Consider the following 14714-nt stretch of genomic DNA (forward strand, 5'->3'; position numbering starts at 1 on the left):
CATTTCTGTATAGCGTGAATATTGTGTGAACAGCATTTAGCGATATTTTTCAGTTTCGTTTCATGATACTACACTTCAATATTCATGGCATTCGCCCGTCGGCAGTAACCGAGATAGCATTTTCGTGTACCAATAATCATGGAATTTTCTCCAAGGAAGGGGGGGGGGGTGTTCAGCTATCCCTCAATCTTTTGATAGTTTGCCTCATGCGAAGTGCTAGATCCGTGAGTCTCTTTTTAATCTTCTCGTACTCAACTGGCCTAGATAGACAGGGCAGAGCCAGGCAAAAACTGCCTTTTTTTCCAGTCAAGGTTTTCTCATTTGATTCTGGTACTTTAGACCATACTTAACAAAATAAGCTTCTGCGCCATCTTGAAATCTGTCCCGAATCCAAGATGGCCGCCAAAAATCCAAAATGGCCGCCAGAGGACCTAAAAAGTGCCTTCTGTGGTTAACATTTGTCTGGGGATGGTTTGTTTTTTACTCTATTTGGTGATAAATGGTAAGAGAAATAAGATTCAGTGGATTTAGATTAGAATCAGTTTCTTTTTTATTGCGAAAATCCAACATGGCCGCCAGACGCAGCTCCCGAAATTAATAAATGTCATAATAACCGGAGGGCGAAACCCTAAAAACTCGCTTACTTAACAAGTGAGTTCCACTCTCTCTACAAACTAAGTAGACCATGCTTATTTTCAAATTTTTATTGTAACAAACAACATTCCACTGGTCTACCTCAAAAAATTTGTTGCAAAAGCCTCCAAATCCAAAATGGCGTCCAAGATGGCCGCCATATTTACTGAATTTGCTATTTGAAAGATAGAATTTGATAGAAACATCAGATTTCAACAAATGTGATATCATATGAAAGAAAATAGAATTTCCTAAGTTGATACCATTTTTGTGGGAGATTGTGATAAATGGATTGAGATTTTAAGGAAAAATACTAATTTTTTGATATTTTTCTTAAATAAGGAAAATCATGAAAATGCTTGATTCAGCATAAATCAGAAAAAGACTGAAGGATTATCTTGAAACATTTTTAAGAATTTTGATTAACATATAATTAATATTTGGAGAAAATTAGGGGTCAGTACCATAATTTTATGCGGTTCAGGAGTTATAATGTCTCAAACTTGAAAACTCACTATGTAAAAATTTCCACTTCAGCTGTGACAAGACCTTGTTGGTCGTAAAGAGAGTCTGCACGCGCCAAGACTACTACACGCACCACTGGCACTGACGATTGTAGCAGTGCCAGTGGTGCGTGTAGTAGTCTTGGTGCGCGCAGACTTTTTTTGACAAAAAAGAGTTTGTGCCTGCAAACTAACTTTTCATACCAAGTGGTAGCTCAGGTGACACCGATCGCTATCATTTCAAAGTAGATTGTTCTGGAGCAGATGAGATGAAGCAAAAAATGTCTTTCAAATAGAGGTAGAAGCTTGAAACAACCATGCTATAGAAAGTTTAAAACAAAATTTGGATCAATCACTCAAAAACTTCAAGATTGCAGGCCATCAAAGCTGACATAGTTTATTGCGCCAAATTAAATGTATTATTTTAATTTTGGTACAATTTTGGCTGTTGTGCTATAGTTTTTATATATTTTGAACATTGTAGTGCTATTTCAAACCGTTATGGGTTTTTATGGAGATATTTTTAAAACCAGTGATATTCTACTCCGAAAAAGAAAAAAATATCGAGTGGAAGTTTCATTTTTGGAGGAGTTAATAATGAAAATCAGCAGATTTAAAGTAAAATTGGAGTGAATTTTGAGTAAAAATTTTCATTTTCACTCATTTTAGAGTGACCTTAGGGATCACTCGTCACTCTTTGAGTGATCCCTGAGATCACTCTATAAAAGGAATGAAAATGAACATTTCCACTCTCGAGTGATCCTGATATCTAAAATGTGAAAGCATCTACCAATGGCATTAGTTCAATTCAATTTTGACACTATAACCCACATGAAATCAGCCTAAAACGATGTAAGAAAAATCTATTCCCAGTGAATACACTTTCAGCATGCTTATTTGTAAATTCAATTCAATTCAATTCAATTCAATGTTTTATTTCATTTTTCGGCAAGAACATATAAACATCACTTCTTTTTTTTTGGTAACAGAAAATCAGGTGCTCAAAACTATGTAGGATGAAAAGAATACAATAATTGTAGCACCTTACAATCATTACAGATTATCATAAAACTCGAGTGATTTGAAGTAAGTAAACATTGTGGATAATTCGAAAAATGGAGGGACCCACTAAAAAGACAAGTCTTGTAGAATGTGGGCCCCTCAGAAATGTGAATATACAGCATGAATAATCATTTTGGACAGTGTTATATGAACAATATACTGAGAAGTAATTTCGCACAACACATTTAAAAGCAACTTTGAGAAATTGCCGCCATGTCGGATTTTTCGGGGGGGGGGGGGTGCTCGGATCAGAAGGGCTTTCAAGGACATGTCCGGATCAGATATTATTACACATATGCCATCATTATTCACGTTTCTACAACAGCAGAGTAACATACAAGTACAAAAGCATATCTTTGATACAGAAGCATTTCTTTTTTTAAATCAAAGATCGGGCCTTACCCAAACACTAAAATGAGCTCCACCCCCCCCCCCAAAAAAAAAAAAGAAAAAGAAAAAAAAACCTCAATATGGTTTAAACAAGGACAATATATATGATAGACAGGAATACAAGAAATTCTAAAAATATATCAAATTGTTAATCAAGATTTGACTCTGACGCAACACACTAAAGGTATCGTTTACCATTGGAAGAGATATCACATTCGATTTATATGTGCAGGTTAGTTGTATCACAAAACATTCTACCATGTAAAAAAAAATATATATATATATATATATATATATATATATATATATATAATGAAGCATAAAACATGCGGAGATATCACCATTTCTTTTCAAGAAACCATAACATTGATAACTGTTGACAGCTTAGTATAAAAAACTAGAAATGTCGCTACGGCGACTGGTATGCCTCCGCCATAATGCATGGTTCTCCTAATAGGTCTATAGTACAATGTCTTGACAATGTGTGATGACAGTTTCACACAATTGGCAAAATATTAAAATAACAGGTTTGCCACAAATCAATGTCTTGACAATGTGTGATGACAGTTTCACACAATTGGCAAAATATTAAAATGACAGGTTTGCCACAGATGTGCTGAATGTTCACTTTCCTAGAACTAGGTTCAATTGGATGAATGATTAAAACGTCAGAGTGCAGGTATTTGGGGGAACTGATGATTTTTTACTTGATTTTTTACCCTTTTATAAGTTTATGCATTGAGTAATTTTCAAGGTATTGAGAAAAAGTATAATTTCAGTATCAAATGGTAAAATAGCATTATCTAAACCTGGCCTTTGACCTTTGACCTCACAGTTCCAAAGAGAATCACTGTCAGGTAGAACATGCATAAATATCTAAGTTTCATGATGATACCTTGAGTTACTTTCGAGATATGGAGGAAAAAGTGCAATTAAGCACTTTCACTTGACCTTTGACCTTTTGACTTTTGACCTTTTGGCAAAAACTTCCCACAGAATACATATTTGGTAATTCATGCATACATCAAGTTAAAAAAAACAAACCTTCAGGCATTGCATAAATATAAGTAGTGATATTTTGAGGAGTTGACCTTGACCTTTGACCCCCCTGACCTTTGACCCATGACCCCCAACTTTCTTAGATAATCAATGCCCATCGGTACAAGCATATATATACTAAGTTCCACGAAGATACCTTTAACCATTTGCGAGATATGGAGAAAAACATGGAATTTCAACCTTTTTTTCACAAAATAACCTGTGACCTTTGACCTTTGACCCCATGACCCTAAAATTCAAGCAAAGTATTATCCCCCAGGATATACCCTCATACCAAGTTTGATGTCAAACCACCACACGGTTCTTGAGATATCGACAAAAACAAAACGGGACGGACGTCCGGACGTACGTACGTACGGACGGACGGACGGACGACCCGAAAACATAATGCCTCCGGCCACTTCGTTGGCGGAGGCATAAAACATATCAGAACAATCTACTTTGAAATAATAACGATCAGCGTCACCTGAGCTACCACTTGGTATGAAAAGTTAGTTTGCAGGTACAAACTCTTGTTTGTCAAAAAAGTCTGCGCGCACCAAGACTACTACACGCACCACTGGCACTGCTGCAAGCGTCAGTGCCAGTGGTGCGTGTAGTAGTCTTGGCGCGTGCAGACTCTCTTTACGACCAACAAGGTCTTGTCACAGCTAAAGTGGAAATTTTTACATAGTGAGTTTTCAAGTTTGAGACATTATAACTCCTGAACCGCAAATGGTACTGACCCCTAATTTTCTCCAAATATTAATTATATGCTAAGCAAAATTCTTAAAAACGTTTCAAGATAATCCTTCAGTCTTTTTCTGACTTATGCTGAATCAAGCATTTTCATGATTTCCCTTTTTTCAGAAAAACATCAAAAAATGACTGTTTTTCCTTTATATCTCAATTCAGTTATCACAATCGCCCACAAAAATGGTATCAACTTGTAGGAAATTTTATTCTCTTTCATATGATATCACATTTGTTGAAATCTGATGTTTCTATCAAATTCTATCTTTCAAATAGCAAATTCAGTAAATATGGCGGCCATCTTGGTCGCCATTTTGGATTTGGAGGCTTTTGCAACAAATTTTTTGAGGTAGACCAGTGGAATGTTGTTTGTTACAATAAAAATTTGAAAATAAGCATGGTCTACTTAGTTTGTAGAGAGAGTGGAACTCACTTGTTAAGTAAGCAAGTTCTTAGGGTTTGGCCCTCCGGTTATTATGACATTTATTAATTTCGGGAGCTGCGTCTGGCGGCCATGTTGGATTTTCGCAATAAAAAAGAAACTGATTCTAATTTTAATTCACTGAATCTTATTCCTCTTACCATTTATCATCAAATAGAGTAAAAAAAACCCATCCCCAGACAAATCTTAACCACAGAAGGCACTTTTTAGGTCCTCTGGCGGCCATTTTGGATATTTGGCGGCCATCTTGGATTTGGGACAGATTTCAAGATGGCGCAGAAGCTTATTTTGTTAAGTATGGTCTAAAGTACCAGAATCAAGTGAGAAAACCTTGACTGGAAAAAAAGGCAGTTTTTGCCTGGCTCTGCCCTGTCTAAGAGTTTAATACCTGTTTTCTCCGTTTCACCAGGCCATCTCTTTGACAATACTCTTACGCGCAAAGATATCCAGACAGTTGGCCGACTGATTTCATACAAAGAAAGACTCATTGCGCCCTGAATAAATGCTTTGATACTTTGCATTCTGGAAAAAGATAGTAAGATAAAACATGAGCGTGAGAATAACGTACGATTATCGACTGGTTAAAGTCAATTGAAATTCAACTTAGCTTGTTAAAAATTTTTACCACACACACACATAAACAGTCGCACACACACACACATACACACATACACTCACACACACACAAAATTAACAAAAAAAATCATCACCACAATATAAGGAGAAAAACTTTAAAAATATGGGCGAACTTCCTTATGTCATTGTACAATAAGATTGATGAATCACGAAAAGAAAGCACCAAACATAAAAACAAAAGAGGGGTCATGGGAAATAAAATTGAAATGGAAAAACGTGAATTTCTGTTGGTTTGTGTTGAATCATAGTACAGACTGAAAATCTCGTCCTTTTGACAAAATCATGCATATAGGCATGAATGATTTCCCTAACGCAACGGAATCCTCTATACAGATGCATCTTGTCATTCAATAACAGAGTCTACACAAATCGATTGAATTTAATTGATAAACCAAATCCATTCAAAGGATTTGCTATCCTATCATTCAATACACTGATATAGTTTGTGACAATTGTGGAGAAGAGCCATGTGCAATCTCTTTTCAAACTTTACAATAAATTACTGTCTCTTCTTTTTCCATTTTGATAATGTTCAGACGTAATTGATGCATGAATTTGTACAATATTGACATACTATATGACAATAATGTAATGCAGTAATTTGTATCATTATTGTAAATATTGTGAAAAAGATTGCGTCTACAAAATCCTCCGTTAATTTTTCCATGCTGTTATCTTTGGAGAGAAATATATTTGTGGTGCAAAGTCACTTTTTTCCATCAGAGAGCTTTCTTTGAAAGCTCCAAATAGGAAATTAAGTGTTTCCGAACTAACGACCTCCTTTCTCATAAATAGATATTAACGCTCTTTATACTGTTGTTTAAGAAATTTCAAAGGTCGGAACCGACTTGGCAAAAAATGGGCAATTTGCTGATAACGATGTACTTATCAATTTCCCCTCGATTCAGAGATGTGTGTCGCAGGTAATTTCACTTTGTCCTGCATTGTTTCCTTCGTTTTATCTTGCATAAATGATCACTGCTGTTCCTTCCGTACCTCATTACATTCAAGGTCTAAAACGTGACATTTTGTTTTATATCCGAGACCGACAGAAGGTACTCTATAACGTGACATTTATTTTGTTGATAACCAAAACCGCATTGTTTAATTGTGTATGAAACAACAACTGCTTCACATGACGTTGTGATGTAGAATGATATTGAGGATTTAAAATAAATGAATATTCAGCAATTAAAAACAAAATAAAGAGGAAACAAAAAGATCAATTTTTACGAAAAGAATAATTACAAAGAGACATGGTTTAACTTTAAGCCCTTGTATCTTTTATCAGGGAGGTGATACACCTCCATGGGCGTCACCAGGGGGGGTGCGTTGGGTGCGAACGCACCCCCTTCAGATCCTTAAAAAAAAAAAAAAAAATCAGTCTGCGAGCGACCTCAATGCCGGACGCTAAATAATTACTCTTTTCTATTTTTTTTTTCATATTTTGCACCAGGGACACACACACACACACACACACACACACACACACACACAAATCAATTCGCACCCCTGGTTCTGGCAGCACTGATTTTATACATATCTATTAGTATTCTACAGTGTTTACTATTTATCGACCGTACTGTACATCCCTACGATACCGAGCACTTATACCCCCCCCCCCCCCCCCTCCATAATTCCAGAGACGAGAAGATTTTCTTATCTTTTTTTTGGACCGAAAAACAAAAAGTTACCCCCATAAAATATTGGAGGGGCAAGCATATTTTAATTTTGCCCCCCCCCCCCATAATTAATAATTTCCGAAATGAGAAATTTTCTTGCTTTTGAAATAAAACAAAAATGTTGCCCCCATAAAAATATTGGAAGGCAAGCGCACCATTTGCCCCACCCCACATGATCATAATTCCCGCGATGAAAAGATTGTCTTGCTTTTTTGTTAGAATTCAAGAAATCTGTCCAATTATTTCACCCAAAAGCAGTGGCGTAACTACGGGGGGGGGGGGTGCGCCCCCTCATAATCCGCTGGTAAAAAAAAAGACTTACCGAAATAGTAATTCAAGTGTTAGTAAACTGCTTTTGAATGAAAGGGTGATCAAGAAATAAGATATTTTTCTATGATTTCTTTTAACCATAATTAGATAGGTATATAATGTGAAACATTGTTCAAAAAGCCCGGACCCGACAAAAGATTGTGATTCAGCGTGATTCCTGGTTGGCATTCTGCATATAAGCAGGATGTGCGCAGTGTACTCAGTACATCCGAACGAAGAGTCGCTACAATGGTTCGCAATGTGATGTAGAATGTACAGCACCTTTGTACCTTACGCTTCGTTGTATCAAAGCTAGATCATTGCTTTTGCAGTGTTGCTTTACATATTAGTCTATGTAAAAATGTCTTGCATTGCCAATAAAAAGACTTGACCTGGGCTAATTCCTAACTTTTCCATGTACATAATATAATACACACACACAAACAAACACGCACAATTAGTTTAGGGGATGCTCTAAAGTGCAGATTTTGGACATCCTTTCCCCGCTTGGTCACTTCGACGCCACCTCGCTGGTCATACCTCCCCCAGTCATGAACATAAACCCACACCCTTGACTACCAGTGGCGGATCCAGGGGGAGGGGCGCACCGGGCGCGCCGGGCGCACCGGGCGTCCGCCCCCCCCCCCCCCCCCTTTAATTTCCAAAGCGAAAAAAAAAAAAATAATATAGCTTCAAACGGCAGTTTTTGGACAGTAAAATGTCAACATTTTCAAGCTCGCTCGCTCCTCTCGCTCGCATTTAGTCGTAATGCCATTCTCCTGAAGTTGCTGCCAGTAATTGCCGGCAGTTGCGCCTGGTGCGCCCCCCCCCCCTTAATTTCCAAAGCGAAAAATTATAGCTACAAACGGCAATTTGGGGACTGTAAAAATGTCAAAATTTTCAAGCTCGCTCGCTCCGTTCGCTCGCATTTAATCGTTATGCCATTCTTCTGATGTTGCTATATAGATACCAGTAATTGCCTGCAGTTGCGCCTGGTGCGCCCCCTTAATTTCCAAAGAGAAAAAATATGGCTAAGAACGGCTTTTTTTGGACTGTAAAATGTAAAATTTTCAAGCTCGCTCTCTTCGCTCGCTCGCATCGTTATGCAATTCACCTGATGTTGCTGCCAGTAATTGCCAACAGTTCCGCCCGGTGCCCTTCCCCCTTAATTTCCAAAGCGAAAAAATATGGCTAAGAAAAGAACGGCGGTTTTTGGACTGTAAAATGTAAAATTTTCAAGCTCGTTCGTTCTGCTCGCTCGAATGTAATCATTATGCTCTCCTGATATTACTGCCAGTATTTGCCAGCAGTTGCGCCCGATGGGCCCCCTTAAATATAGAAATATACCTACAAACGGCAGTTTGTTTTTTACTGTAAAATGTAAAATTTTCAAGCTCGCTCGCTCGCATTTAATTGTTACCCAATTCTCCTGATGTTGCTGCCAGTAATTGCCGGCAGTTGCGCCCGGTGAACCCCCCCCCCCCCCACCTCCTTTATTTCCAATGCGAAAAAATATGCCTCCAAATGGCAGTTTTGGGACTGTAAAATGTCAAAATTTTCAAGCTCGCTCTCTTCGCTCGCTCGCATTTAATTGTTATGCCACTCACCAGATGTTGCTGCCAGTAATTGCCAGCAGTTGCGCCTGGTGCGCCCCTAGATTTCCAAAGCAAAAAAATACGGCTACAAACGGCAGTTTTGGGACTGTAAAATGTCAAAATTTTTTAGCTCGCTCGCTCGCTCGCTCGCTCGCTCGTATTTAGTTGTTATGCAATTCTCCTGATGTTGCTGCCAGTAATTACCGGCAGTTGCGCCCGTTGCACCCCCACCCCTCCTTTATTTCCAAAGCGAAAAAATATGGCTCCAAATGGCAGTTTTGGGACTGTAAAATGTCAAAATTTCCAAGCTCGCTCTCTTTGCTCGCTCGCATTTAATCATTATGCCATTCACCTAATATTGCTGCCAGTAATTGCCAGCAGTTGCGCTCAATGCGACCCCCCTTAATTTACAAAGCAAAAAATTATGGCTACAAACGGCAGTTTTTGGACTGTAAAATGTCAAATTTTTCAAGCTCGCTCGCTCGCTCGCTCGTACACTGTAAAAACATCGGTGTTAGATTTAACACCACGGGTGTTAAATCTAACACCGATCAAACTTCAATAAAGGACCACACCCACAGGTGTTAAAAATGCACTGTGATGGTGTTGAAAAGTGTTCACCTGACACTTCGTGGTGTTAATTTGACACTGTACCTGGTGTTATTTTGACACTGTACTGGTGTTAATTCAAAAATGACACCACATGGTGTTGATTTGATATTTGCTGGTGTTAATATCAATGGTTTAACACCCGTCCAGCTTCAATAAGGGACCACACCAGCTGGTGTTACTTTGGTGTAAATTTATTTTCACATTTTTTCAAAAATCTAGTATTTTAATGTAAAATTCTTGATCGTCTTGTTTAAATTATAAACCAACAAGAAGTGCAGTTACTAAGAAACTCTTCAAAAAACAGTTTAAAATTTGGAAATGACACCCGTAGGTGTTAATTTAACACCATAAATGAGCACCGAAAATTTAACACCAGCTCGGTGTTCACTATTTAACACCGGACTTTTTGCAGTGTATGTAGTCGTTATGCCATTCTGATGTTGCTGCCAGTAATTACCGGCAGTTGCGCCCGTTGCGCCCCACCCCTCCTTTATTTCCAAAGCGAAAAAATATGGCTCCAAATGGCAGTTTTGGGACTGTAAAATGTCAAAATTTCCAAGCTCGCTCTCTTTGCTCGCTCGCATTTAATTATCATGCCATTCACCTGATATTGCTGCCAGTAATTGCCAGCAGTTGCGCTCGGTGCGCCCCCCTTAATTTAAAAGCAAAAAAATATGGCTACAAACGGCAGTTTTTTGGACTGTCAAATGTCAAAATTTCCAAGCTCGCTCGCTCCGCTCGCTCGTATGTAGTCGTTATGCCATTCCCCTGATATCGCTGCCAGTAATTTGTCGTTTCACACCGTCATTCCATAATTCATTTATAAGGGATGCAACCCTCTCCGGCACTTCCACACCCTCCCCCCCCCCCCCCCCCCCTCCCGATGAAATCCTAGCTACCGGCGCGCCGTTGCCCTTTCCCCGCTTGGTTTCCCTCAAAAAACAGTAAAAGTCTAGGGATTGAGAGCTTCCTATATTCCAAATGTCTGTCCAAAAAAAATCTCGTAAACATTTAGTGTCAAAACGCACCCCCCTTGAAAAAAAGCTGGTGACGCCCCTGACCTCCCTGCTTTTATACACCGAGCACAAATTTCCTGTGTGCGGAATCAGCTATGGCGACCTGCTGATACCTACTTAGCTTTAAAACATTGTTTAGCTTACCAAGTCATACAGAAATAAACAAATAAATTGAATTGAATTAAATTGAATTGAAACTTTGCAGATACGAAATCATCTCCTCACGGCAACGTGGGGGCCCAGTTTATATTTCTGATGCCACTTCCGGGTTTCATCTAGAGCAATATACCTGTAAAAGTGGAAATTTTCGCGGTGTTGAAGTTTTTGCGCATTTCGCGAAACCAGAAACTAACGCGAAAATAAAAGCACGCGAATATTTTTGCCTGCCATGTTTTCCAGTAGCTGATGGTTTGATTCCGCGGAAAACACGTGAAACTCTTCTTACTCGGCCGAGCGCAAAAAATTAGTCTCGGGAAAATATCCACTTTTACAGTAACAATAAAAATAAGGAGTAGGCCTTACCCGCACTTCTTCTACCGCGGTTTCTAATCGACACTGAATTACAAGCAAAACAAAAAAGCCAATTATTTTAGAATATTCGACCTTTGTCGCATATGATTAGGCCCATAGGTGGCCCTTCTTTTTTTTTTATTATCATTATATTCCTTTTGTCTCACACTGCCAGCATGGTCATCATGCGGTATTTAGCTGGGCATTATCTAGGGCATTTTGTTCAGCCAATTTCGTCCTCAACCAGATAGGCCTACCGGTATACCATCTCCATCGTTACGATGAATATACCATTACGACCTTCTCGAGGACGTGGAATTCGGTCTCTCCAGCCAGGGAATTGGGACCCGCCTTCCTGGTCTCTCCAAGGAGAAAGCTAATGTACCTCCTTGCCCTTGGTCTCTCCTTCAATCCGAATGGAGCTCCTCTGTGGAAAAGAGAACAATGCATGTATATTTATACACCATGTATGTTATGTACCATATTTTGTATGTTATGTACCATAATTATGTACCATAATTATGCATGCGTGCTCGAAACTGCTGGATTTTCATTCGCCCATGGACAATGGAAGTGCTACGTGATGGTGCAAAGCCAAAAATGACCATCCAAAGTTTGTTCTAACGGGTTTTCCATAGACGGCTTACCAGGGTGACCTATCTGTAATGTTATTTTTTACCCCCCCCCAAAAAAAAAAAAAAAAAATCATTAAAAATCAGCCAAGTGGAAAATTGCCACCTTCGTAGTGTTTGACATTGCTTGAGGACAGGAGCTTCTGCAGGCTATGAAGAAGTTGAATGAATCAGGGTTTTTGTATTTTTAATGAATTTTTATTGATATATGAGGTATTTTGCTATTTTGATCGTTTTTGAGAGTGACTGGATGACGAGTCTCGTATGGAGGCTCTTAACTTTTTTGAGAGCTGGAAAACATCCCAAAATATGCAGAGAAAATTTCCCTTCATCTGCTTCAATTCAAAAAAATTCTACGATTCGATTGATTTTATATGATTTATGGAATATGCTGCATTTAACACAGATTTCTATGGGAGCCCGGAAAAGGAGCGTGAGGCCTTTATCACCTGGCTACCCATACTCAAACGTGTATGTAAGAACCACCGGAAAGTTGAAGCGAAATCATCAGTGAAAAATGGTGCTTAGGGCAATATTACGGTGAGTTCACTAATCATTTAGTTAGCATTTGGTTGTCCTTACCATCAGTCAGGTTTCAAAATCTTCATTTCAGTACTGGAATACACCAAAAAGAATGATAATCTTCTTCTACACTTGCTGTTACTGCCACTGGCACTGCCAGTGCACTGATGAAGGGACAGTTTCAAGTCGGTGCGGCTCCGTGTGCACGGACGGACCTTGTACGCTGCCATGCAGCTAGCAGCTAGCTACTCAAACCAGCTGTAATGTCGAGTCCGAACCCTTTTAACTGCTACACATCAATTATTTTGACAGAAAGCTTTTATGTGAAAGGAGTTCATAAAGACAAACTTGACTTGTCAGTGGACTATCACCTCAAGAAGCAGACAATTTCTTGTGGGCCACTCCATTTTTGGTACCCCAACAAGGCAACATAGACACTGGGTCGTTACTCACTAACAAGACTAGCCTTTCTAGAAAAAAGAAAGAAAGAAAAGAAAAGAAAGAGGGTTTGTTATACTTGATCTATCTATCTATCTATTTCTTTCTACTGCCACTTGTGCACTTCCAGGGTAAAAAAAAAAAGGAGGGGGGCCCAAGCCCCCCAGTTCCGCCGGTCATGTTTAGTTAATGTAAGTGGACATTCACATAATAAGTTGGCAGATTTTCTTTGGTCCTTTGCATGTTGACTTATGCGAGGTTTGCTGTATTTTTGTTACCGTTTGTCACATTGTGTGTACATGCACAGATTTCTTCAGTTTGGAAAACTTGTTTGATTGCATGCCAGGAAAAACAATCGGTTGGCCTTCTTGATAATCATTAAATAATTTCAATGATAGTAGTTATTAATACTGAACTGTTGTTGTTTTTTCTTGTTCACTATCAACAGATACTTCGCTAATCACCCCCAGTTGGTAGACTCGGTGAGTTGGTGACTATAATTGTCAGATGAAATTGTGTTGATACAGAAGCATGTCCTGTCATGTAAATTTTCTTGTCGTCACATTCAGATGTTTCAGAAGAATCATGTTTTCTATGAGCGTGTATCTTTTGTTACAATTTATTGTGGCTCAAAATTGTTTCAAAATTGTTGATATAACTGCATCAGTTATGATCAAATTATCATATTGCACCTATTGTTCTTATGATTATTACGAATAATATTATTTTTCATCTCGATGCATTAATTATCTTGCTCATCGTGAATAGCATTGTACATGTACTGTTTTCCTTTATAGCTGGCAGAGTCTAGATTCATGAGGAGATTAGCGCAGATAACAGCGTATGGCATCAACAAAGCAAATGAAATGGGTAAGTAAAATATTTCTATCTTTACTCTTATGAAGCACAAAAAGAAGTTGCAGTTCCTGATACAAAGCAATGCTTGTGTTAAGTCAGTCTGGGATATAAGGTGATTATTTGTGGACCATGGATGATAATTAGCCCAGTGTGTATGTGAGTGTCTAATACGTTTGCATGCTGTCTTCAAAAGAACCAAAAAAACAACATGGGGGAGATCAGATTTAAGAAGCTTGATTGTTTCTCGAAGTCAGTTCACTTGTACTGTGAGATAAACCAATTTGTAATGGGAATGGTGTGGCTACAATGTAGCATGGCAAATTATGTTGACAGATATCTTGATTGCAACAGCATATAGTTCAAAACCTTTTGTATGCATGAGTGCTTCTTCATGTGTTTGAACTCTGAGCTCAGCATCAGATTTTGTTGTTGTTCTTTGTTTCTTTGTTTCTTTGTTTTTTGTTTTTTAATTGAGCCACCACAATGTCAAGCAGTATTTCCAACTTTCATCATGAATTGACTTCCTGGTGCACTCCTCACTTTTTTCTACTGTTCTTTAATTTGTTTTGCCACAGGACATGAGGCAATCGAAAAGGCATCCGAGTCTGAGACTCTGAAGAAGTTTGCAGACGAGAACCATGAACCAAGTGGATCCTTTTCATCTTTTGGACGGACATTTGCGAAAGAGTTGAAGGAAGAAGTGGACAAGGCTCAGGAGAAAGCAAAGGAAATCAAATGACAAAAGAGCAATATTCAGTCTTTCTAATGGCGTGGCTCTAGCTTGGGACATTGAGGCACACCGAAACCTGGACTCTGGAGTCATTTTAATCAAAAGATTTTGAAATCCAGATACAGTGTTTCCCATTGTGCCTATTAAGGATGTTCATGTCACCAAGGGACACCTTGTCACAAGTCATATTAAATGAAAAACCTACCAACACTCTGAACATACAAATACCTTGAGGAGGTATGAGGGGATTGAGATGCTTATTTCAGCCGATTTGACTGTTGATGACATCACAAAAGGCAAGAATGATTTTTCAAAGGGTGAAAAGTGAAAAACTGAATGATTCAAAGTATTTA

At 38.6% G+C, this 14714-nt stretch overlaps 1 protein-coding gene across 1 annotated transcript; it reads left to right on the plus strand.

The window, feature by feature from the left end:
* Positions 1-12330: 12330 nt before the first annotated feature.
* LOC139730936 (protein NCBP2AS2 homolog) lies at positions 12331-14465 on the plus strand. Its single transcript, XM_071641819.1, has 4 exons — positions 12331-12353; positions 13222-13255; positions 13571-13643; positions 14207-14465. Exons 1-4 carry the CDS (start codon positions 12331-12333, stop codon positions 14368-14370), a joined length of 294 nt encoding a protein of 97 aa, XP_071497920.1. The 3' UTR covers positions 14371-14465.
* The last annotated feature ends 249 nt before the right edge of the window (positions 14466-14714 follow it).

Source organism: Diadema antillarum, unplaced genomic scaffold (assembly GCF_040938485.1).
Source record: "Diadema antillarum isolate AM-2024a unplaced genomic scaffold, OU_Dant_1.0 seq00000345_RagTag, whole genome shotgun sequence".
Lineage (NCBI taxonomy): Eukaryota > Metazoa > Echinodermata > Echinoidea > Diadematoida > Diadematidae > Diadema > Diadema antillarum.